Source organism: Crinia signifera, chromosome 2 (assembly GCF_055691185.1).
Source record: "Crinia signifera chromosome 2, ASM5569118v1, whole genome shotgun sequence".
NCBI lineage: Eukaryota > Metazoa > Chordata > Amphibia > Anura > Myobatrachidae > Crinia > Crinia signifera.
This window is the reverse complement of record NC_139218.1, coordinates 267,542,619-267,568,793: the sequence shown is the minus strand read 5'-3', so window position 1 is coordinate 267,568,793 and position 26,175 is coordinate 267,542,619. Positions and strand designations below refer to the sequence as shown.

Sequence of the window (26,175 nt, the reverse complement as noted above, 5' to 3'; positions counted from 1 at the left end):
GGAAGCACTATAATGATAGCGAAGTGTATCAGGCATGGAATTGTCCTGCAGTTTCATGTTAAATGTGCACACAATCATTAACACCAAGACATATACCACAGGAATAAGAAAACATGCCATAATGTCCAATATGTATCATACATGTCACAAAATAGCAAGACTTAGCACAGATACTGTACTTCATTAAATCCATACCACACATTATACAGGATCTCAGCAAGGGAACATCTCTTTGACACAGACTGAATACTTACAGCTTGAGAATATGAGTGGGCAGGAGTGTTCATCCATAGGGAAGTTGTGCAGCTGTAGTTGACATTCAGCATTGATGGTGAGCCTAGAAAGAGATCATGCATCACTCTAGGAATCAGAGAAAATAAAAATATGAAATGATCTCATCGGTGCAGAATAGAAATAACGTCACAAAATGCAACAACTAACACAAGCACAGACACAATAATTGTAACCCAAACTTAATGAGCTAACACACTCACACATTGAGTTTATAAAGTACAGTGGGTATTCTAAAGTGCCTCACTTTGTGTTTACAGTATTTGAAACATGCATAATAATGATGATAATGCTGTACTAATGCTAGTCATGCAATCAGGTATATTGGTCACTTTGCCTTACATCGCTACTGTATATATTTCTAATACAACTGAGTTTGATTTCCAATAATTAGCTTACTAAAATAATTTGAATCTTTACCAAGCACTTCTATTGATCTCTATTTGTTCAGTCATGTTCCTGCTACACTAACAGGCCACAAAGTGTTCTGAGGGACTCAATTTGAGATGTACACAGACCCAATCTTTGATTGTTAGAGATAGTTGCATGGACTGGGTCTTTACTATTACACATGTGCAAGTCTGCTTTTGCAAGATCACTTACAGCTCCCCTTGTCAATCATGCTGCAGTGTTTGAGAGGAGGGAACAGAAGTGACAATGGAGAGCATTCTATAAAACAGGGGGGTGTGGCCCTTGTTCTCTAGGCATGCCAAGCCCAAGATCTGCATCTTTGGAAGAAGACATCCTGACCCAGGCTGAGCAGTTCTGCTGGTCTTTCTAAGTAACCTTTTGAGTGCCAGTGTTGCTGTGAGCGATCCTCAAAATATCCACTAAAAATGGCAGCATTGATCACCGCGACTGTTCTTTTAGTATGAATAAATACAAATACAGCCAAGTCAATAGATTGAACTTTAGTTCAATATTGCACCCAAAATAGAACAGTCACTGTGAGAGGTGCTGGCATTTTTAACGGATATATTGAGTATCTCTCACAGCAACGTTGGCACTCAAAGGGTTAACTAAAAAGGTGGTACTTGTTTCTTTTGATCGTAGTGCATCTTATAAAATCGCATCGCATGCAATATAGTGGCATGTGATGCATGTGATGCGATTTGATTTTTTTTATTGTACAAGCACCCTGATGGGTGCTTACAATGATTAATGCACTCCCATTGTAAACCCCACCACCACTATCAATGCCAACCCGAAGCGTTGGGAGCTAAGCGAGCCCGCGAGGGGCGGCGGTACGCATCCTCCGACCTTTTCATACCCCCACTATTCACATCGGCGTGGAGTTGATGTTAGATAGTGTGGCGAGCGCAGAGAGCCACCGAGACCGAAGCGTGGCGAGCGCAACCAGGCCCGCGTGGGGACACGGATTACTTTAACTGTATTCCGCGTCCCCGCATGGGGCTCGCTGCGCTCGCCACGCTTTGGGCTTGTATTCCACGTCCACTCGCCACGCTTCAGACTCGGTGGCTCACTGCACTCGCCTCACTATCTAAAATCAACTCCACGCCGACGTGGAAAGTGGGGGTATGAAAAGGTTGGAGGACGCCTACCACCGCCCCTCGCGGGTTCGCTGCGCTCACCACGCTTCAGGTTGGTGTTGATAGTGGGGGTGGTGTTGACAATAGGGGTGCATTTAACATTGTAAGCACCCATCAGGGTGCTTGTACAATTAAAATTTCAAATCGCCTCGCAAGCCATTTGCTGACATGCAATGCTATGCGATATTTTATTGTACAAGCACTCCTGTTAATTTAACGGGGATATCGCATCGCATCTCACACCACTAAGTACGGTATGCGATGGGCGCCGTGCTAGGCAACAAGTACCAAAAAGTTATGCTTGTCAATTGTCATACTATACCTATTTTGGCAAATTCCCTTGGCACTCAAAGGGTTAAGCTTACTCAAATGGCTGAGAGCTTCCAGGGGGATCTGAGGCTGCATTTTTGGATGCAGCACTTGCGTGCATGGTGCATCTATTTCTACAGGCACATCCTGCTATGTTAGGATTTTTAAACATCTCTCCTTTTTCCAAATATGCAGCAGTACTGCTCACTTTCTCCAACTCTAAATCAGGCATGGAGTGCCTAGAACACTGGAGAGTGGATAGTGTGGTTTTCAAATGGAGGCATTTGCCAGTATGTAACATGGAGCACTGGCAAATGCGTCCTTTATTGTGCATGAGACACACTTGCGTCCGCACCCCCTCTTTGTGCAGGAGACGCACGCCCCACAGAACCCCTAACCCTTTTGGCAGGTTTGCTGTACCCTGCCACAATAGTTACTCAGAGGCAGAAGCGTATCAGACGCTTCTGCGTTTCAGCCACTCCTGCATCTCAGACAGATGGAGCACCTCTCCGCCGGCGCCCGCATGATCCCCTCTCCGCCGGAGATGGCGGGCGCTGGTGCTGTGTGAGAGGCACTCACTAGGCTTGCCAGTGACACCGAGAATGCAGTTCCCGCCAACAGTACGGTGAGTAGCTGCCTTACGGGAACTGACTACGCAGGATTGCCGTGGAGTCACTACACTGACTACGCTAGGCAGCCATTGGGCTACACTGATAACATAGCTTAGGCTGCCACCGTGAAACTACACAAGTAAGGCAGCCGTTGGGCTACGCTAATAACGTAGCTTCAAACGTAGCGTAAGCTGCCGCCGTGAAAGTACACAAGTACCTTAATATGTATTCATTCTCTATGGTTATGGCGTATGGAGGAGAAAATGATTCTGAGTTTCTGGAAAGTAACTATCTAAGTGTGCAGCTTTATATGGGAGGCAGTTAACATCCCAACTGTCATAATCCCGATCATATGTATGTGGGCCAGGTTAAGTTTATGCACTAAGGTGGGAGCTAGGGTTGGGCTGCGAAGGGGGGGGGGGCAGGATTAGGGTTAGGCTTTGTGGAAGTAGGGACAGGGTTAGGCATTTAGAAGCAAGGTTTTGGTCAGGCGGTACTTGTTTCCTATCTGGGCGCCCAGGTTTTCTACGTACAGCACCGTAATGAAATCGGATCGCATCGCATCGTACACATACACGATATTGAACGATGCGATGCGATGCGATGCGATCCGATTCGATTTCCCATAGGAAACAATGTGAAATGGCTCAATTTAGCCAAATTCTCATAGGAACAATAGTAAATGGGCCAAAAACACCCTTGAACATTGAAATGTCCCCCCAAAAGTAGTTGACGCCACCCCGCCATCAACGTGAACCCGAAGCGTGGCGAGCGCAGCGAGCCCGCGAGGGGCGGCGGTACGCGTCCTCCGACCTTTTCATGCCCTACTATCCACGTCGGCGTGGAGTGAGAATAGAATAGTGTGGCGAGCGCAGCGAGCCACCGAGCCCGAAGCGTGGCGAGCGCAGCGAGCCCCGCGAGGGGACGCGGATACCTTCACAGTTATACGCGTCCCCTCGCGGGCGACGCGGACACCTGGGAAGCCCGCGAAGGGACGCGTTTACCTGTGAAGGTATCCGCGTCCCCTCGCGGGGCTCGCTGCGCTCGCCACGCTTCGGGCTCGGTGGCTCGCTGCGCTCGCCACACTATTCTATTCTCACTCCACGCCGACGTGGATAGTAGGGCATGAAAAGGTCGGAGGACGCGTACCGCCGCCCCTCGCGGGCTCGCTGCGCTCGCCACGCTTCGGGTTCACGTTGATGGCGGGGTGGCGTCAACTACTTTTGGGGGGACATTTCAATGTTCAGGGGTGTTTTTGGCCCATTTACTATTGTTCCTATGATAATTTGGCTAAATTGAGCCATTTAACATTGTTTCCTATGGGAAATCGAATCGGATCGCATCGCATCGTTCAATATCGTGTATGTGTACGATGCGATGCGATCCGATTTCTCTACGGAGAATAGCATGGTGCGCAATTAACTTAGTGGGCGCCCAGATAGGAAACAAGTATTGGTCAGGCTACAGAAGGGAGGGTTAGGGTGTGGGGCACAAAGGTTAGGGTAAGGCACTAAAGGGGAGTGTTGTAGTTAGGCTGCAGGGGAGAGGGTTAGGCTGTTGGAAGGGAAGGTTAAGTATCGGGTGAGCAAGTAAAAGGTAAGTATCCTTATCGCACCGCTATTAGGTACCAGTGGTGGTCTTCTAACTGGTCATTCGTATGCATTCTGTTTAAACATCTAGCAGTGATGATATATTGCTTCATGGTGGCAGAGAGGATTCTGCAACCTGGGCCAGTGTTATTACCACATTCTCTATGCATATGAGAGGCAGACAGAGGATGATCTCTTGCACTTTGATCATGTTTAAATGTTATTGAACAATGGTCAGACTGCTTCTTTGCCACCAGTTGTGCCCAAGCTGTGTGTCATGATCCTAGTCATGATGATACCCCAGATACACCAATCTGTGAATCCCTTCCACATGACACCATTACTCGATACCAGAGCATGTGTGTATCTCACCACGATTTTGCCACCAGCCAAAGAATTACAGTATTCTAATTGAAGGTACACTTTGGCCTTTACCTTCACACACAATTATTAATAATAAGACGGCGCTTATTCAGAGACTTGAGCTGGATAGACAACACTGGACCTAAATTATAGAAATTTAAATTAAGTCAAATACTTTAAAGCTTAGACTACAAAAGAAAGATAGAAGATATATATTGGTAAAAGTCAAAATTACAAGTAAAGACAGTTTCAAGAAAAATAAAACAAATATAAAAATAAAACCCACTGCCATTTATTTACATAGCATGAAACAGTGGGGCAAAGTGGAATCGTTTCTGGTTTCCGACTCCTTGTAGAGTCAGCCTCTGGTGAGCTGACCCATTCCACGACAATGAACAACTTGCTGTCTGTCCATGGTGCATTTAAGAACCAAAACTTCACCCTCTCACAGCCCCAACCTATGGAATTCTTAACCCTTTCCAAATCAGAGTTAATAGTTAATAACAAAAGGGTCTCCTGGTCATATACGCAAGGGCTGGCTAATTTATTTTCCCATTTCCTTTGAAGCTGGAAAATAAGGTTTTCAATCATACTAGTGACACTTCAAAGCTACAGTAGCTATACTGTTGGCTCCTCAAGTCTGTTAAGGATGCATGGCTCGCTATGCTTGCCATGCTTCGGGCACAGTGCCTCGCTACACTCAGCACACTATTTTATTCTTCCACCATGCCCTAGTGGATGCTAGGGCATAAAATACCACCTATCGTCACATGTTGGTTCAAAAAACAGTTTAAAAAAAACATCGACCTAATAACCCATGTTGACATTAAGTCATGTACACCTTCCTGCATGTTGCCCTTAAGTCATGTCAAACTAAATGCATGTTGACCTAATGGTGTCAACCTAATGCTAGTCGACCCTCATGCTGGTGAACCAATGACCATATCCCATATAGGAAGACCTCCTGCTATTACTGAACTAATTGGGGATACACAAGCCAGATCTGATCCCTATCTCATGGTAATTGTCTCATCTTGGATTACAGGGAAATTGCTTTCATGAAGCTTTCCTGGCTGAGAAAACATTTACAATACATATATGCCTAAGATCACATACTTAGTACAAGTTTTATGGATTCAAAGGAAGGAGATACAATCTGCTTTCCTTCCCAATTATTTTATATATGATGGAGCATATTATTTGCAGATGAGGGGGGTGCCATGGGGTCTGCCGTGGCCCCCTCTTTTGCAAATATTTTTATGTTCAGTCAGGAAGAAATTTCCTTTTTTAACAGACCTGAGCTTAATTGTGATCTATTAATGTACCTGCTATATCGATGACATATTCATCCTATGGAAGGGTGGTTTTGATCCCCTCAAGAAACTTATAGCAGACCTAAACACAGGCAATTCAACCATCAAATACACTGCATTGGGGAGTCTAACTGACACCATAGCAGTCAAAATTACAGCTGGTAAAATCTGCAATGACGTGTTTTTCTAGGACGTGGATCGCAACACGTTCTTGATGGCCTCTAGTTACCACTCTCCAGAACAGGTTTTGGGTATTATTATATATTCTAATTTTTATTTATAAGGCGCCACAAGTGTTTTGCAGCGCCATACAAAGGAACAGTACAGTGAAACAAAACTTAGCATTACATTGAATAAATAACACAAATAGAGTACAGGTAAAGAGTGCCACAGTTCAATACACATTACAGCTTAAATAAAAGTAGTGAGGACTCGATCAACATACTACTAGAGGTTTGCGGCCAATGATGGAGATGAGTATGCGGACAAAGATGGTTACTGAGTGTTTGAGTATGGGAGAGCTTTTAGTGAAATGTGAAGAGAAGAACACTGTGACAACAGGAGGGAAGAGGGCCCTGCTCTGAGGAGATTACAATCTAGTAGGAAGGGGATACAGACATTACATGAGGTGCAAGTGCCTATGCTTAGATTTCCCTGTTTAGAGGTGGAGCCTGACTGTCAGACCTCATTAGGTTTTTATTTTATGTATTGTCCCTGACTCCTGAGTTTGTGCAGTATTACCGCCTGCACCGACTGCCGGTGATTGACATTCAGAGCCCCGACACATGGAACGCAAGCTTGCGTTTCCACCCAGAAGTATGTTGAGATCACTTCTGGTGGACGGGACGTGGCATGCAGCTGACCCAGGATGTCCAGGGGCTGGCTTGTAAGTATGAATGTGTTGGTTGTTGGGGCATTCTTTGCTGTAGGTTTGGGGCTGAGGATGGGGCTCATAAACTGAAAAAGTTCCTCCTGTGGAACCTAATACAAATCTTCTTTTGCATTACTGTCTTCTGAGTGCTGTTATTCCTGCTTTGGGATTGGATGTATATATATATATCCTGCTGTGTGGTCCACGCTGTGCTTCACCTTTGACAGATGTACCTGATGTTTAACTCCCGATGAAGGTCCATATTGGACTGAAACGCTAACGTTGAGTATTACCTTTTGTTTGCTGCATATGAAATATCAAATACACAGCTGATTTTACTTGCATTTACAAAAGTCTGGAGAGTGAGTCCTTTTTGGTATATATATATATATATATATATATATATATATATATATATATTTAAAAAGAAAGTTTGGGTAATCTGAAACTAAGGCCCTTGTAAAACCCATTTGTAGGATCTTCTCCCAAAACTTTTTTTGGGATATATTTCCATTGGACCATTCTATACTGTTTACAATACACCTTTCAACCAATGGTATGTTAAATATGGTGAAATTACCTCCAATAGATCTTTTTTCTATTGTAACATTCATATACAGTAATTACCCTTTTACGAACCACAAAGTGTCTTCTTCCCCATAAAGAAATCACACAGTCCCACCTTGTTTTGACTTCTACCCTCCACACCTCCCCTCCTCCATGATTATTTTCTTCCTATTAAAATATTTTCTCAGTGTTTTGTAATGTTATTTACTATGATGTATTATGATTTCCAGTGTAAATCTATCAATCAAACTGATGTATTTCTGCCCCTGATGAAGTCATGACATTGACAAAACACATTAAAATGTCTTCTTTGATTTGATGATTACTGTCAACTTCTTGAAAGGATTCCATACTGGTTGATTACTGTTTTTATTTAAAAATTGTATACTTATTGCTATGCCCACAGGACTTTTTAAAGATTTTTTTATGTATTAAATACCCTTAAATACAGTTATCTGTTTAGGTACTTATGTAGTATCTGGAGGCCTGATAAAAAAATCGGGTCCATTGCATCACATCGCATGCGACCAAATCACATGCGATGCGATGGACCCGATTTTTCCATAGGATTCAATGTTAAAATGGACTGAGTCCATTTTAACATAGGATTCTATGGGAAAAAGGGTCCTTTTCATTTCCCCACTATCCAACTACGCACGGAGTTGGATATAAACCTGTGGCGAGCGTAGCGAGCCACCGAGCCCGAAGCGTGGCGAGGGGATGCGGAATACTTTTTAACGAATACGCGTCCCCTCGCGGGGCTCGCTGCGCTCGCCACGCTTCGGGCTCGGTGGCACGCTACGCTCGCCACAGCTTTATATCCAACTCCATGCGTAGTTGGATAGTGGGGAAATGAAAAGAACCCTTTTTCCCATAGAATCCTATAGAAAATCGGGTCCATCGCATCGCATGCGATTTGGTCGGATGCGATGCGATAATCGGGCGTCCAGATACTACATAAGTACCTCTGTTTAGTCTGTACAACTTAGCGCCCTCTGAAACTTTTTCTTTTCTCATTTCTAAAATGTTGGATTCCATCTAACAGGAGAACCTTCAGAGGCGATGCTCCTGGTTACAGCGCAGATTGGGGCCCTTTCTATTATATATATGTATATATATATATATATATATATGTATATGTCCCTACCCCCATAAGGCACTCCCATCCACAGTGTGCCACTTCTGTAACATTCCCCACATGCAGTCGCTATAGCAGCAAATTTTACTTTTTGGTGACAAAACAATAATTAATAAGATCCCGTCTAGTAACTGCTCTTTGTAACTTGGAGTTTCTGTTGTGTTCATTTATATTAGTGAACATTCAAAGTGTTTTATTTTATTCAATTATAGAGGGATTTCATTGTCTCATGCAGCAGTTTGTGATGATGGGGGTTAATCAGACTATGAGATTTCGCAAGAGAGACAATAAGCGTAAGTACAGTTTCTTTGTGAACATTGAAAAAAAATATTGTGGGGTCCCAGAGCATAACCAGTCCCAGGCTCCTTGAACCAGTCTGGGTTCCAGAAATACAGGGAATAAATGTTTGAAGTTCCTCTGTATTTACCAAACCTGCTCCAGGCTCATGGACCAGTCCTGGTTCCAAAAATGGGAGGACAAAAAAGTATGGGTCCTCTGTATTTTTGAAACCAGCACCAGTCATCAGGGTAATGCCACAGAGTTAATATTGGGTTTTGCTGATTAGCTAAGGAAAGTCACCATGAATGACATCAATGGGATCCCCCTTCGGTTACAGGGAGGAGCAGAATGTGTAAACCCACATGCTTCTCCTCAGTTCCCATGGTTTGGGTATTTGGTTTGTTATTTTAACCCCTTGGATGCTACTTGGATTTAAGAGTATGCTTTCTACACTGGGGTGCTTATAAAGGTGAGACAATCACCAACACAACTGAATTAGTATTAAAGGGGCAGCTGTCACAAGTTTCAGATAAATTAACTTATCTGAGGTGCATAAGAAAGCTATGATAACAGAAAGGTTAAATAAAAATTTATAATAACATCCATGCCGCAAACATGTCCCTGTTTGCAGTCACTGCAGGGACATGCCCAGTGCTCTGTGAGCTGCTGTCATGCCCCCTGTCCCTCTGTCTTGCTGTGAGTAGATGCTACTGCTGCAGTCAGGATAGCAGGACATTCCGTCAAAAATTGGCCTATCCTGCAAAAATCATACATACATGCATACATACATACACACATACTGTGCGTGTGTGTATATATATATATATATATATATATACAGTCCAAAGGCTTTAAATCAAAGCAGGGCGTCACTCGGAGATCCTTTTCAAAAGTGCTTTATTGCAGAAATGCAAGTGTTACATCCAACAATTGTTTCGAGCCTCCTGGCTCGTCCTCAGGGATAACCCACTAGTGTACAATGAAGGGTATATATACCTAAACGTGAACCCTCCTCCAATTAATCAAATACAAAGTATAGACATCATATTCTCACCTGTGTAACGGCGCGCTCCTGTTCACCCGTCCGCTCTCCTCCAGCGTGTGAGTCCCAGCGTGTGACGTCACCCGCCGCGCACCTCGATGAGGGCGTTGCTAGGCAACCCACCACGCTGCTACTCCGTGCTGTCAGAGCTCCCTGGACGGGGAGCATCACGCGTCACCATTCTTAAAGTGCTAGTGCTAATGTGCAAAAAAATGTGTATAAAACGCAGTCTAGTGCTGAATATACCAACATGATAAAAAACATTTTAAAGTGCAAGTGCTACAGTGCAAAAAATTACACATACATATATACAGCATTAGACAATACATGATTAAAAAGGCATACTTTATAAATTTCATTCACGGATGTCTCTACTTTATAATTGCAATGGTACTCAATTAATCTTTTAACCATATAGTTTTGTACAAATTTATCAATCTATTTTCCTAGGGAGGATGTGTCTTGCACATTGCCTAGCCTGAGTTAGGATTATAATATTATATATGGAAAATTCATAAAAAACAATGTAAACCTGTATGCTCATTGAGCCCTTTTGGAGCCAACGTCTCAAGTTTGTATATCCACTTGCATTCTAATTGTAAAAGGCGTTTACTGCGATTGCCTCCCCTTAAGGAGACAGGTATATGGTCAATAATTTTGCCTTGCTGGCATTGGGCCCCTGTTGGAAAAGGGCTTTTTCTACCTGGCACATGTAGGCATTGGCGTACGATGGGGCCACATTGGACCCCATCGCACAGCCTGACAGTTGTAAATACATCTTGCCATCAAATAAAAAATAATTTCTGGACAGGACTAGATTCAATAATTTCAAAAATAAGACTATCGGGAGACCCTTATATCCAGTACTCGAGGTGATCAAAGTCTGTACAGCCGCGATCCCCTCCCCGTGGGGGATGCACGTGTACAGACTTGTCACGTCGGCACTGCACATGATGACATCACAAGGTAAAGTACCTAATTTTTGTAAACAATTAATTAACATATTGGTATCTTTCAAATAAGATTCAGTTAATTGTATACATGGATTCAACACAGCATCTAAGAAAGTGGAAATGGGTTGGTACAACGATCCCCTGGCGGAAATAATTGGCCTGCCAGGGGGGTTCTGTAAATTTTTATGTATCTTAGGGAGTGTATAATAAATCGGTACCAATGGATAATCCACCCTTAGAGCCGTAGCCAATTCATTAGTAATTGAACCATCATTGACCGCAGCAGACAAAATACCATCTAATTCAGTTTTGAATTTTACTGTGGGATCAGCATCCAACAATTGATATATGGCAACATCCTGCAATTGTCTCATACATTCTTGTACATATACATTGAGATCCTGCACAACCACTGCCCCACCCTTATCCGCATTGCGAATTGTGGTCTTTACTACGTGGGCAAGACAGAAACACAGTTTAAGGAAAGGATGGCTAATCACCGCACAGCCATCAGGGCAGCCATTAAACATGGCACCAGTGACCAACCAGTTGCGAGACATTGTGTCCAAAAAGGACACAGTGTGGCCAGTATACGGTCAAAAATTATTGACCATATACCTGTCTCCTTAAGGGGAGGCAATCGCAGTAAACGCCTTTTACAATTAGAATGCAAGTGGATATACAAACTTGAGACGTTGGCTCCAAAAGGGCTCAATGAGCATACAGGTTTACATTGTTTTTTATGAATTTTCCATATATAATATTATAATCCTAACTCAGGCTAGGCAATGTGCAAGACACATCCTCCCTAGGAAAATAGATTGATAAATTTGTACAAAACTATATGGTTAAAAGATTAATTGAGTACCATTGCAATTATAAAGTAGAGACATCCGTGAATGAAATTTATAAAGTATGCCTTTTTAATCATGTATTGTCTAATGCTGTATATATGTATGTGTAATTTTTTGCACTGTAGCACTTGCACTTTAAAATGTTTTTTATCATGTTGGTATATTCAGCACTAGACTGCGTTTTATACACATTTTTTTGCACATTAGCACTAGCACTTTAAGAATGGTGACGCGTGATGCTCCCCGTCCAGGGAGCTCTGACAGCACGGAGTAGCAGCGTGGTGGGTTGCCTAGCAACGCCCTCATCGAGGTGCGCGGCGGGTGACGTCACACGCTGGGACTCACACGCTGGAGGAGAGCGGACGGGTGAACAGGAGCGCGCCGTTACACAGGTGAGAATATGATGTCTATACTTTGTATTTGATTAATTGGAGGAGGGTTCACGTTTAGGTATATATACCCTTCATTGTACACTAGTGGGTTATCCCTGAGGACGAGCCAGGAGGCTCGAAACAATTGTTGGATGTAACACTTGCATTTCTGCAATAAAGCACTTTTGAAAAGGATCTCCGAGTGACGCCCTGCTTTGATTTAAAGCCTTTGGACTGTGTATTTGGGGGTGACTCCCCTGGGAAGGCACCGGAGCAGCACTATTGTTATACAGTTGGAGTGCCGGGTTCTATATCCTGGTATATATATATATATATATATATATATTGCACACAGAAAAAAACAGGAATACGTGCGCTGGCACCTTTGCTCAAACAGAGCTGTTTTACACAGTTCACAGTCTATAGGCACGTGTCCTCAAATTCTGGACCGTTGCTCCTCTTCCTCGCTCCCAATTCCCAAGGGGAGATCACCAACACTTCTCTACAACAACAGAAGAAAAGGGCGCCCAATGGTGCAGTATCTTTGATGTTTTTATTTTACATAAAAATGTTTAAAAGTGCTTAATTACCAGATATTTCATCTGCGGTGGGCTAAATTAACCACCTGGCAATACATAAATCCACACTGGCAAGCTGGATACAAATGGCGGGTATGCGACCCCCTGCTGTGCACTCACGGTTGCCGGCTACACACTGGCTGTGTGCAGAGACGGGAACACCACGCTGTACAGAGCTCCGGGGGACACACTCCTCTCCTCTGGATACGATTGCGTCAGTCAGGCCAGCCCCTATATATATATATGCACACACATATTTAAAGCAGGAACTACAGTACTTATAAGTTCAAGTGAGTTTAGGGACATTGCAGCAGCTGCCAAACATCGGGAAGGACATGGGAGGACAGCGGACATGATTGTACATCTCATGATTCACTGTACTTTTAATGGGTGGAGCCTAATGCTGGAGTAGGTGGGGCTTAATTGCAGGCCACAGCAGCATCTTTTTAACTTAAATAGAATACTTGTCTGTCATGCTTGGGTTTCTGGGTACTCAGAACCCCCCTTGCATGCGTTAGTGAGTCTGTGCATAGTCTAGGACTCATTTGGTCACTTTTACAGATTGGGGCTGGAGCTAATGTCAGACAACTTCCCTAAAAATGTCTGGGCACGCCTACATTTTCCCTGACACTCCCATAAAATGGCCTGTTACCACCCTCAAAAGCCATCTTTCTGTCAATCAACTTGCTTTTGGCCAGCAGTAAAATAATTACCAGGATTACTTGCAAGGGAGGCCTCGTGCAGGTGTGCTATGAGCTGTACTCATGTGCAGTCTATAATTTATCACCCAGACTGCAAAACTGCAGCCATGTGATTAGGTCTCAAAGCGGTTGTGGCAGGAACATCCTCTAGTGAAGCTGAGGCACATAATACTTTTAACTTTGTTTATATTATATGACTGTGTGGTGGTTTCTCTACAGCAGGCCTGGCCAACCTGTGGCTCTCCATATGTTGTGGAACTACACATCCCAACATGCTTTGCCACAGTTTTAACATTCCATAATAGCAAAACTGTGGGAGTGCATACTGGGACTTGTAGTTTCACAACCACGGGAGAGCCATGGGTTGGCCAGGCCTGGTCTACAGAATGGTTAGTTGTGTGGATGCAGTTTGTTGAAAGACAGTGTACATTTGAACAATACAGTATTTGTATAATAGCTTTAATGATGCTTTCAATATAGCTGATTAATAACAAATTAGAGTATGGCACTAGATTTTCTGTTTTGAATAGAGGCCACTACAAATTTCTAAGGGCTAGATGTATCAAGCTTCAAAAAGTGATAAAGTGGAGAGGAATACACAACCAGCCAATCAGCTCCTACCTTTCATTTTTAAAACCCAGCCAATAACATGGTAGTTATGAGCTGATTGGATGGCTGTCTATAACTTTCTACTTGATCACTTTTTGAAGCATGATACATCTGGCCCTCAGTGTTGAATATGGTCACAGGACTGCTCTGTGTATTGTATAAAGGTCTCAAGAATTATTCCTGTATTGTATATTGGTCTCTATAGAAAACAAATGTAGAAATTGTATTTGACGTTGTGGAAATTGTATTTAAATGCTGTCTGTATAGTACAGTAATAAGGTCACTAGAATACTCTACAGATGGCATATTGGTCATGAGAACGTCACAGGAATGCATGTTTAGTACAGTGGAATACCCCACTGTATATGTTGTTGAATTACATTTATTTTATAGTATTATTTGTGTTATATAAAAACATGATGTAAAAATAAGGAAAGTATGTTGTGATCTTTTTAATAAATGAGTTATATACATGCAGAACACAATCTGGTTCTTAGGTAAAAATGAAAACCCAGACACCTTCAACCAATAAAACATATATTGTTACCCTTCTAAATTATTTTTTGTTCAGAATGTTAACTAAGGAATCTATTTAACAAGAAGAAAAGACAGCACAATACTCATTGTCATATATTGTTTATTCTGTCCAAATAATCTTGCCTTTGAGCCTGCCCTACTAAGCACCAAAAGTCTTGCTATGGAATGAAATACTCATTGTTACTTACAATATTATTGATTTATTGTGCTATAATCTGTAATTTCAGCATGAAACAGTGATTTATTGGAACATATTCAATGTATACAATATATATAATAAAGCCAGAGAAAAAAAATCAGTAAATGTATATCGAATCCAGTAACACCCTTGCTTAACTGAAATAAAGATCTAGGGTGAAATTTAATAGGATGAGAGATTCAGAAAGTGAGTAATTTAGTAAGAAATCTCCAGTTGTTTTAAACCAGTATGATATTGAAGTGTAAATGATTGCCGCTTTAAAAAGCTGGAGATTTCTAACCAAATCTCTCACTTTGACCTTTATTCAGATATGATCGCAGTACAAATTTGTTTAAAAAATGGGCAAAACCATGGGCACTGCAGGTGAGGCAGATGTAACATGTGCAGAGAGAGTTAAATTTGGATGGGCTGTGTTGAAACTGAAATCTAAATTGCAGTGTAAAATAATGCAGCCAGTATTTACTCTGCACAGAAACAAAATAACTCACACAAATCTAACTCTCTCTGCACATGTTACATATGCCTCACCAGCAGTACACATGGTTTTGCCCATTTTCCAAACAAATTTGTACTGCAATCAGATCTGAATAGAGGCCTTTGTGATTCTTTCATCCTATTAAATTTCACCCCTAACTGATTTTTTTTTATGGATAAAACAAATCATACTTGAACCGAAGAAAGATACTGAGGAATATTTCTGAAACTTTGGATGTGGAAAAGGCCATACAAATTTACAACCAATTAGCAACATGTTGAAGAGCTTAAAAATAAATACACAATACGCATAAGTTGCTGTAGATTTCACCTATTTTTTTTCTTTTCCTTTCTTTAAAATGCATTGCAAAACATTCTCAATTCTGAGTGAATGTTATAAAATGAATAAATGCACTTTTAATAAATGTTGCAATAAATGTATTTCTTAAGGTTTCTAATAACAGAAAAAGGTTGAATTGCCCTTAGTAACTAATTTGTAATATCCAAGCCTATGAAATAATGACAGAGCCATTTTCCTTTGCAATCGTTTCATAAATGTCCTATGATCAAAAAGTTCTTTAATGCCATTTAATGTCAAATGTGTTTTTAATAATCCACCTAATATCAAAATCTAAAAGCTTAAAAAAAAGTAATTATAGAGAACTGATTTTAACCCCAATCATTTTGACATCGAAAAGAACAGCATGAAATAAAGAATTAAAAATAAGTTTTTATATTCAATGCACTGTTTGAGATTGATAGAAAATATACTTTTATTAACCACTCATCTGGCTGGACTTTCTTAGATATGGGAGGGGGATGTAATACGGTAAATTAGAAAGTGAGAGGTTTTGTGAGAGTTTTCCTGATTTTTTAAAGGGGTGATCATTTTCACTGCAAAACTAGAGGTTGATTTTGGCATATAATTGATTGCCGCTTTAAAAAAACTGGAGAATTCTCCCAACATCTCTCACTTTCTGATTCTCACACCCTATTACATTCGGCCCTTGGTCTTATCTGATGTGACCAGTTAGAAAAACCAAGGGGAAAGTCCAGGAAGTCAATCTACCAGCAGCTGCTGATCTCATCTACAGGTGCCTCTGTTTCCTTGTTCCCTCCCCAGTGCCTGCCGCACAGCTGATCAATGCTGACTGGGCAGCCCAGCAAAACACTCCTCACCCATGGTGGCAAAAAATAGTAGCTGCTGAGGAAGTTGTCTTCAACTTACCTGTGTACACCCAGCAGATGCTCTTTTCTGCAAATATGAAGTCGCAAAGTTATGTATCGACTGATAAGTAAAGGTCTAAAATCTCAACAATCAATGTCTAAACCAGGCATGTCCAACGTTGGCCCTCCAGATGTTGTGAAACTACACATCCCAGGATGCTTTGCCACAGTTTTGCTATTAGAGAATGCTAAAACTATTGCAAAGCATGCTGGGATGTGTAGTTTCAAAACATCTGGAGGGCCAACGTTGGACATGCCTGGACTAAACTGATGTTTATTTAAAAAAAAAGTTTCAACCTTTTTTTATTTTTTAGTTAAAATTATGTTGGATAGGTTTTTAAATAAATGTTCTAAAATTAATTCAATCACTAAAAAAAGAACAGTTACTTGAGCATTTTTGGGAAAAAAGTTTAGCCAGTTCAATGGCTGTCATAAAAAGTATCTGTAAAATGATATAAGTACAACAAACTAAACATAAACTAAGCAGCAAATAAGGAAGTGTGCAGAAGTATCATGCACTAAAAATAGTGTTTACATGAGTGCTTGCAACCTCTGGATTTTCTATACATTTTTTTCTTATTGTTGTAGATTGACTAAGCCCACACATATGGAATTGCTCAAAAATTTCCATCACATATGAAGGGTGAAATGGGATCTTTATATCAAGCTTAAAAGGAATAATGCTTCTTTTAGGTGTGGGTAGCTTTTTGAAGTGCACAAAATCACAATTAGATCCCTGATCAGTTGAGCTACCTGTGGATGTGTGTGATGGAAAAGCAGTTGTAATTCTCATTATAAGTATTTTGTGATGACACATAATAGCCTTAGTCCTCCAGTGCTTTATATTTTGTGAAAGAAAAGTTCAAAAAGGTAGATAAGAAGATAAAGCATTCGCTAAATGCCCATGTGTATTTCACTATAAGGTTTGATAAGGCAAAGCTGTTCGTATTCATTGTGCGCTGCCCCATCCTCTCTAACCCTTTGAACTTATTACATATAGCTTTGCAGGGACAGATACTGCTGGGGAAACAACCAGGGCCTGTTTAACCCTTTGGGTGAAATGTAATAGGGTGAGAGAATCAGAAAGTGATAGATTTGGTAAGAAATACCCAATTTTTTAAAGCGGCAATCATTTACACTGCAAAACCAATTTGACTTTGCAGTTTAAATGATTGCCGCTTTAAAAAACTGAAGATTTCTTACAAATCTCTCACTTTCTGAAACTCTCATCCTAGTACATTTCCCCCTTTGTGTTTGATATTGATCATTTTATTGATTTCAGTAGCTACCGTACATAAACTTTACATATTGTATGTTGTTTTATTTTTATTCACCTAGGGGGATTATCGGTACTTATGTAATATCACGGCGCCCGGCTACACTACGTTTTCAGCGTAGGCTCAGCTACGTTGTCAGCGTAGCCCAACAGCTTCCTAGTGTCGTCAGTGTAGCGCACCTGCCAACGGCAGGGTAGTGCCCCTGCCAGCTCTCCCCAGGGGGCAGCTTGAGCTGCCTGTGTCCTCCTACCCCCCCACACAGCCTCCGGCGCAGGCAGGGAGGCTTCCAACTCCCTGCCTGCCGCCATTCCCCGCCTCCCTGCGGCATGCAAATTTACAGGAAGTTTTGTGTACTTTAGTACTGAGAAAGGATCGGCGTGCGAATTTATACCAAGTTTGGTGCACTTATTCCCAATAAGCAGAAGGGTTTACAGGAAATTATATTATATTATGGTGTATTTAAGTGTGTTTAGTACTTAGTACTGAGAAAGGATACCGCTTTTCACTTATTGTCCATCGGTTTGGGATTAATTTGGCAAATGCCTCTATTTCAAAACCCATTACAAAACCCCACTATCCATGCCAGCCTGAAGCGTGGCCAGCGCAGCACGCCCCGCGAGGGGACGCATTACAGATCCTCCTGACCTGTTCATACCCCCACTATCCACGTCGGCATGGAGTTGATTTTATAAAGTGTCCCGAGCGCAGCGAGCCACCGAGCCAGGGACTCAGATTACATTACATGTATTCCGCGTCCCCTTGTGGGAACCTGACAGATACACTAACTACACTGGCTGCGGGAACACTATGCTGATCCTGACAGGGAGGCTATGCTAACTACGTAACGGGCGCCGTGATATTACACAAGTACCGGATTATCTTCTTTATTTGTGAAGAAAATCTCCATCTATACCAGTGACTGGATAAACAATGAAAATATTAAACATCCAATAATGTATACCCTTCTGCCTGGGAGGCTTAAACTACAAACACTGATGGATTCTTCTTCAAGATTGGTGATACACTTATTTAAAAAGCTGTTAAACATATCCCATTGTGATTTTTCACAATGGGATATGAAACAAATGTAATCTTTGTAATTAAATCTAAACCCTCAGATTAAGTGTGTGTTTCGATCCACCACATATTAGTGCGATACAGCCCTTGACTATAACAGCTATAATAATTGTATATTATGTTACTTATAATATAACCTATATTTTTATCTCCACAAAGAAAGTCTGTACCTATGTAATTAGAATATCAATTTAGTCCAAATCTAATATATATTTTTATACTGAAACCAGGGGATATCATCACCTGCTCATTTTTGTACAAGATAATGGACCTTATTCTGGTCCACACACACAAAGCTTTGCGTGTGGATTAAACGCAAATCCGCACTACCAGTCGCCTCCCCTCACATGCTAAATATCCCTGCATGCATGCGAATGGATGTTTTGCATATGCATCCAGTCACCGACCGGCGAATGACTTTCCAAGCGCCTGCAGACCTAAGACACCTCTGTGATGTCTTAGGTCTGCTGGTGCCCTGTATGGGAAGCGGGTGGGCAGCTGAAATCTGCTGACATAAGCTGCCTGCCCCCCGCACCCACATCACAGTGCATTTAGATGGGAATGCACATGAAACGCTTGGTAATCCAATCGGCGCGACCCCTCGCTGCCACCCCACACCCCTCACCTGCACTACTAGGTGTAAACGGGATGGTGAACAAGCAGTTTGCCGTGCCTACCCGCAAACATTGCTCCCTATGCGAATGCGCGGGGGAGCAATAAAATCAGAATAACCCCCAATGTTTCTTCCTGCATTTCTTTCTGTCTTATTTTTTCATTATACTGATTTTAATCTATATCATATACAGATATCTTGTATAAATTAATTATTTATTGTAGTAATTAAAAAGTGCATCATGTCTAACAATTTTTTTCTCTAGTTACCAGTGAGTTCACGTGGTTGCACCACATAATTCCATTATGGAAGTGTCACTCACTGTTAAACTTGGTTTATTATAAGAAGACTTCATTTTTTTTGAGAAACACTTATTTACTATACTGGCACAGACATTCTTTATACTGTATCACAAATGAAAAAGAAATAACTTCCCCCGCAGCCTAACTCTCCCCGGCACCTTATGTTTCTGAATTAAGGGCCTGATTCACAGTTGATCGCAAATGCAAAATATTTCTTAAATGGGCAAAACCATGTGCACTGCAGGCGGGACAAATGTAACATGGGCAGAGAGAGTTAGATTTGGGTTATTTTGGTTCTGTTTAGGGTAAATACTTTATTTGTACACTGCAATTTAGATTTCAGTTTGAACACACGCCACCAAATGAAAATAATAAATCGCAGGTATGCAGTCTAGCAATGATGATTCACCCAGATACTACTAATTGTACTAATTCATACATAATCAAAAAGCATCTGCTCCAATTATTCTTTCTGGGCAACCCTGAATAATACATGCATTGCATTAGGAACATTTGCAATTTCTTTCACCATATCTCGTTATGCCTTATTGTTTAGACCAACTATTTCTAAAGACAATGAATGCAATAAATTTAAATTACAGAGGATATCTCTTTTTTAATGCACGTTATTATAAAAAAATATATTTACATATTCAATTGGCATATCATATGAATGGCATCAACCATTCTGATTTCACATTGTAATTAAAACATTACATTTTGTTAATATGTTATCCCAATAGATTACTGGACTAAATTTATAAAATATAAAATATATGTTCATTATTTATGCTGTGATATGCTTCCATCAAAGTTGTTATACTGTAATAAAGCAGTAGGGAGCATGGCCCAGCTATATAAAGAGTAATACTATAAAACAAACTGGTAATCACCTGATGGAAGAGTATAGGGAATACATTTTTCATAAATATCTGCTACAGTATGTGTTTTATGATCACATAGAAGAAATTCTAAAAATTACTTTTAAGTACAAGGAATTAATTTACATAACGCAATATATTACTGTACATTGCTTTAAACCATTTAGCAATTAAAAAATGTACAGATTTTATATGTTTATATTAAACTATCCAGGTGATACATTTATATTGTTATTGCTTGTTTTCCATTTATGCATTCCATTGACTATACACCTGATCACTGTTACTAGGGCAAACACCAATTCCATACTCTTTTCATAACCCAAAAATGTGGCACTTGTATCTTATACAAGATCTCCTTTAATAGTGAAAGTATTTCCATAATACAGGTACACCACCGATTATCTGGCACCCTTGGATACAGCACTGATTGTACATGTTGGTGGATTAACGGTGGTACATACAGTGGCTTTCCTTCTCACCACCGCTTAAAACCCTAACCTTCCACAGCCTAACCAACCCCTTCGGCAGCCTACCTGAGCCTTCTCACAGCCTAACTCTCCCATCCCCCACAGCACCTAAGCCTCCCGTAGCCCAACTCCTCTTAGAAACCTGTCTCTACTCTGTGGACTAACTGGGCCCTCTTGCAGCCTAACTGAGCCCTTCCACAGCCTAACTGAGCCCTCCTGCACCATAACTTTTCCTGCAGCCTAACTCCCCCCCGGCACCTGATGTGTCTGAATTAAGGGCCTGATTCAGAGTTGATCAGAAATTTAAACATCTTTCTCACATAGGCAAAATCATGTGCACTGCAGTTGGGCAAAATGTGACATGTGCAGAGGTAGATTTGTGTGAGTTATTTTGGTTACATTTATTGTAAATACTTGCTGCTTTATTTTTTACACTGCAATTTAGATTTCAGTTTGAACACATACCAGCCAAATATAAATCTCATTGCATACATTGCATTAGTAACACAATTCCCATTTCTTTCACCATATCTCATTATGAGTTATTGTTTACACCTACCCATTTCTACAGACAATGTGCAATGGATGTTATCTCTGTTTTTAATGCACGTTATTATAAATAAAATAATTACATATTCTACTGGCATACCATATTTGATTTTACATTGTAATTAAACATTACATTTTGTTAAAATGTTATCCCAATAGATTACTGGACTAAATGTATCAAAAATATATGTTCATTCTTTATGCTGTGATTTGCTTCTATCACAGTTGTATACTGTAATAACACAGTAGGAAACATGGCCCAGATAAATAAAGAGTAATACTATAAAACAAACTGGTAGTACTGATGGAAGTGTATAGGGAATACATTTTTCAAAATATCTGCTATGTGTTTTATGATCAGATAGAAGAAATTCAAAAAATTACTTTTCAGTACAAGGAATTAATGTACATAAGGCAATATATTACTGTTCATTAAATCATTAAGCAATTAAAACATTTACAGAGGATATATATGTATATATTATCTATCCAGGTGATACATTTATATTGTTATTGCTTGCAATAAATCATACAAATTCTAAGTAGAAAGCACATAGCATGAAACTAATAACGTGTATCTTACTGTAAATGGAAATCATAAAGTCCTTGAACACTAAAAGCATTAAATCCATATATGTTTACACTTGCAATCATGATTTTAGGCAGGAAAGAAAGCACTTCTCTTTGAATATATTGCAATTAAATATTTAAAAAATGTTCAATCCAGTGATACCAAAACATGGCATTCTGGGGTGCCAAGGACACTTGTAGGGGCACCATTGGTTGTTGATTCAACATCCATTGTAGAGATAATTTGATAGGCAAAATCAATGCTGGTGGCTGCCAGACATAAAATATGTGGACAAACAGAAGTAAACACATGTCCACAACCACGTGATTGAACCTAAGGGTGGCAGTTAAGAAAAATCTACTTAATGTAATATTTTTTGATGAGTAATAAAATAACCTTTGTCTTAAGGGTGCTGTGATCCAAGACATTTTTTAAACCATGAAACCAATGTTACAGTATGATCTGTTGCCTTTAAGAGCTTTAATATTAACATTGATTCACTGATGTAGACTTGTGGTCAAGGAAAATCATAATCAAATATTACATTTTCAAATATAAAAGTATAAAATATTAAATAAGGAATGTGCAAAACAATGCTTTTTATATTTTGAGGTTTATTCATGTACATATGCATTAATGAAATATAACTATTCACCACATATCCCATTGGTATGACATAATACTATAGCTTTGTGACAGTATATAGACATTCATATATTTATCTTCATGGTGAAACAATCCGGTATCCAGGTCTCTTGTGATCTTCTCATCTTCTGTCAATGCTCTGGCCTCAGGGAATGCTGTAGTGGTTGATGAAGTTTAAAGTGGGCAGAGCAAGTGACAGTGTCTTGGAAGAGAGCAGGGAAACAATTAAATGTCCCTACCTTTTCAGGGCAGATTATCAGGGTCTTCAATCTGTGCCGATATTTCCCAAAAGGGGAAATATTGGCACTCACTTATGTAATGCTGCCGTTAACAACAGCATTGAAAGGTGTCAGATCCTACTTCTTAAAAAGGCAGATCTGTTTTGTCAGAAATGACAACGGAATGTCTAATTCGCAGCCATTTTTGTAAAATCCATGGCCATTTTCAACGATCTGCGTACTTTCTGACACTTTAAAGCCGGAAAATTATATTTCAGCTGTCGGATCAACAGAAAACAGCCAAGTGGGTGCAGGGCGGCTCCCCGACAGTCGGGATTCCGACAGTCATTCCTCCGACATCGGAATCCCGACTGCTCTCTCGTGGGGGTCCACGACCCCCACAGAGGGAGAACAAAATAGGTGGCGAGCGTGCCCGCAGCATGGTGAGCGCAGTGAGCCCGCAAGGGGCTTCATTGCGCTTCCAACGCTGTGGAATCCCAACTGTCGGGCTAATATACCACACCCTTCCAAGTGACGTGACTATCCCCATCTTTGCCTTCCTGAGATGGGGAATCTGAATCAGAGATGTGGAAATCTGAGCTTTCCATTCTTTAACGATACTAAAGTATGGTGGTCAAATTCACGCACGGAGTGGAGATGTCACTGAAACAGTCAGGGACTTCTCCAGGGAAATCTGCTCTCTAAATAGAACAAATAAAAAAAAGCCATATTTTCAACAAAGCAAAGCTTTTCTCTGCTCTATGAATAGACCCTTCTCATAACAAAATATCATGCTAGGCCAAAGTTTACAATGTTATGCATATGTGTATAGTGTGTGTGCAGTATGGATTGTGTAATGTTTAGCATTACTGCCTCTCAGCACTAAGGTCATGGGTTTACCGCCATGGCCCTAACTGTGTGGAGTTTGTACTTTCTCCAATATGTTTTGCATGGGCTTCAACTGTGCACTCCGGTTTCCTCCCACAATTCAAATATATATGCTAGGTAAATGCTTACTGCTAGGTAAATTGAATCATTTTGTACTTTATAATAGCATGAAAATAATGTTTGAAGGCTCCAAATTAAATGCATTTATTACATTATATATTTATACGGTGGTTTTAAAGAAAAGCATTGCTCTATTTACTTAAAAAGTGTTCAGTGGTATTATCCCTTACAAAACATTCTGGAATAAGTCGATTCACTGGACTTTGTTATATAGAGTCCTTAAGCTTCACATATTAGTCCCATATGGCTTGAGCAATTACATACCATCTTTGCCTAAGAATTCAAATCTTTGTAGGAAAATGTTATCTTTTCAGTTTCATATTGTTTATGTGAAGCTTTTACATTTTAATCCAAATGATTTTGTGTATACAGATTGTGTATAAGTAACATAAAGATTAGCAGCTAGTATTATGCTAAATAAAGGCTGTTACCAAATAATTAATGTCAGACTTGAGAAGGAGCCAACAGAGGTTTTACACCAGTTTGATGGTCAACCATCTGCCTATATGGATTTTAATGTTCTTCCAAGATTTTAATATTTATTCAATATAATATGATTTTAGCTTGTGCACAGTAAACCTTCATTTTATCGCAGCCTGCATTCACATAGCTCCCTGGATACACTACAATTTCAGAGGATTATCTATTTAATGAAGTTAAACATTGGCATACTGTAAGCATTTTCCAGCAGACTCACTAACTGTATAGAGTTTTAACATCACTCTACTGGCATTGCAATTGAATCTATTGTTTAAAAAAAAGTACATATCGTATTAAAATTCTAGAATATTATTATATCGTATGTACATTTGGTATCATGTAAATACAGTGTACTGTATGTAACAACTAACACCCACTCGCGTGCACCTCTTGCAATCTGTCTGTCTCCCCTTCCTACTAGATTGTAAGCTCCTCTGAGCAGGGCCCTCTTCCCTCCTGTTGTCAAAGCCCACTTCTCTTCACATTTCACTCACAGCTCTCCTATACTCCAACACTCAGTGACCATCTTTGTCCGCATACTCATCTCCATCATTGGCATCTAGCCTCTAGTTGTATGTTGATTGAGTCCTCACTACTTACATTTAAGCTGTAATGTGTATTGATCTGTGGCGCTCTTTATTTGTACTGTATTTTTGTTATTTATTCAATGTTATGCCAAGCTTTGTCTCCCTGTATTGTTCCTTTGTACGGCGCTGCGAAACACTTGTGGCGCCTTATAAATAAAATTATAATAATAATAATAACTAACTTGAGGTTCTCAGTATTCTATGAACTAATCAGTGTGTTTCAGACATTAGAAGTGAAGGGTCCAGTGCTGTTAATTATAACATTTAAAAATAATTGTAGAACTCCGAACTAATCATGCAACAGTCTCTAAAATTATAACACAACTTCACATAAATGTATTTGCATATTACAATTTGCATTAGTCATGCAATGCATTACTGGAACCTGACTTAACTGTACCCAGGTTATAAATTCGTATACCAGAATCCTGGAATTGCCCTTTAACGACTGTATGGCATAATGTGAATTTCATACTGTGTGGAATATGTACTGGCTGCACAAAATGATATTTTAACTTGGGGCACTGCAATGTGACATAGAACGAATTGGCCACTTTGTGCTATAATGTGAACTAGCCAACTACTATGAGGCATAACATCAACTAGGACACCGCTATAGTTCACAAAAGGAACTAGAGCAATACTATGAGGCATACAATTAGGGCACTACTATGGGGCATAAAAGGAATAACTGCTGTAGAAAGAAGTGTATTTCTAGAAGGGGGAGGGGTTCTGGCTGTGCCTTGGTGTGTGTGTGTGTGTGTGTGTGTGTTTGTGTGTGTATGTGTAAATCAGTTACAGTAGGTAATGTTTGTTGTGTTGATTAGTAGCTTCAGATTGCCTGAAAATTTACCATGGCTCTTGTTCTAGTTGCCTTCATATATCAAATTTTTATTATTTTATGCATTTTAAAGTTTAGTTTTTTCAGTACTTCATGATGTACTGTTTTTGCTACATTTTTTGTGTGTGACAACAAACTCACACCAAAGGTGACAGTTTGTCCCGAAACTCACAAATGTAATAACCTGCGAAAATGCTATTTTTTTGTATGAAACTTGCACCTTGTATTGC

General features: G+C 40.3%; 1 protein-coding gene across 3 annotated transcripts in view; it reads right to left on the bottom strand.

The window, feature by feature from the left end:
• LOC146057392 (gamma-aminobutyric acid receptor subunit gamma-3) overlaps nucleotides 1-26,175 on the bottom strand; it is a 487,036-nt gene that overhangs the window by 159,301 nt on the left and 301,560 nt on the right. For all 3 annotated transcript variants that reach the window (XM_083168580.1, XM_083168579.1, XM_083168581.1), the window contains one exon: nucleotides 255-337. In XM_083168580.1, coding sequence (XP_083024706.1) covers nucleotides 255-337 — 83 coding nt within the window. The remainder of the gene's footprint in view (nucleotides 1-254; nucleotides 338-26,175) is intronic.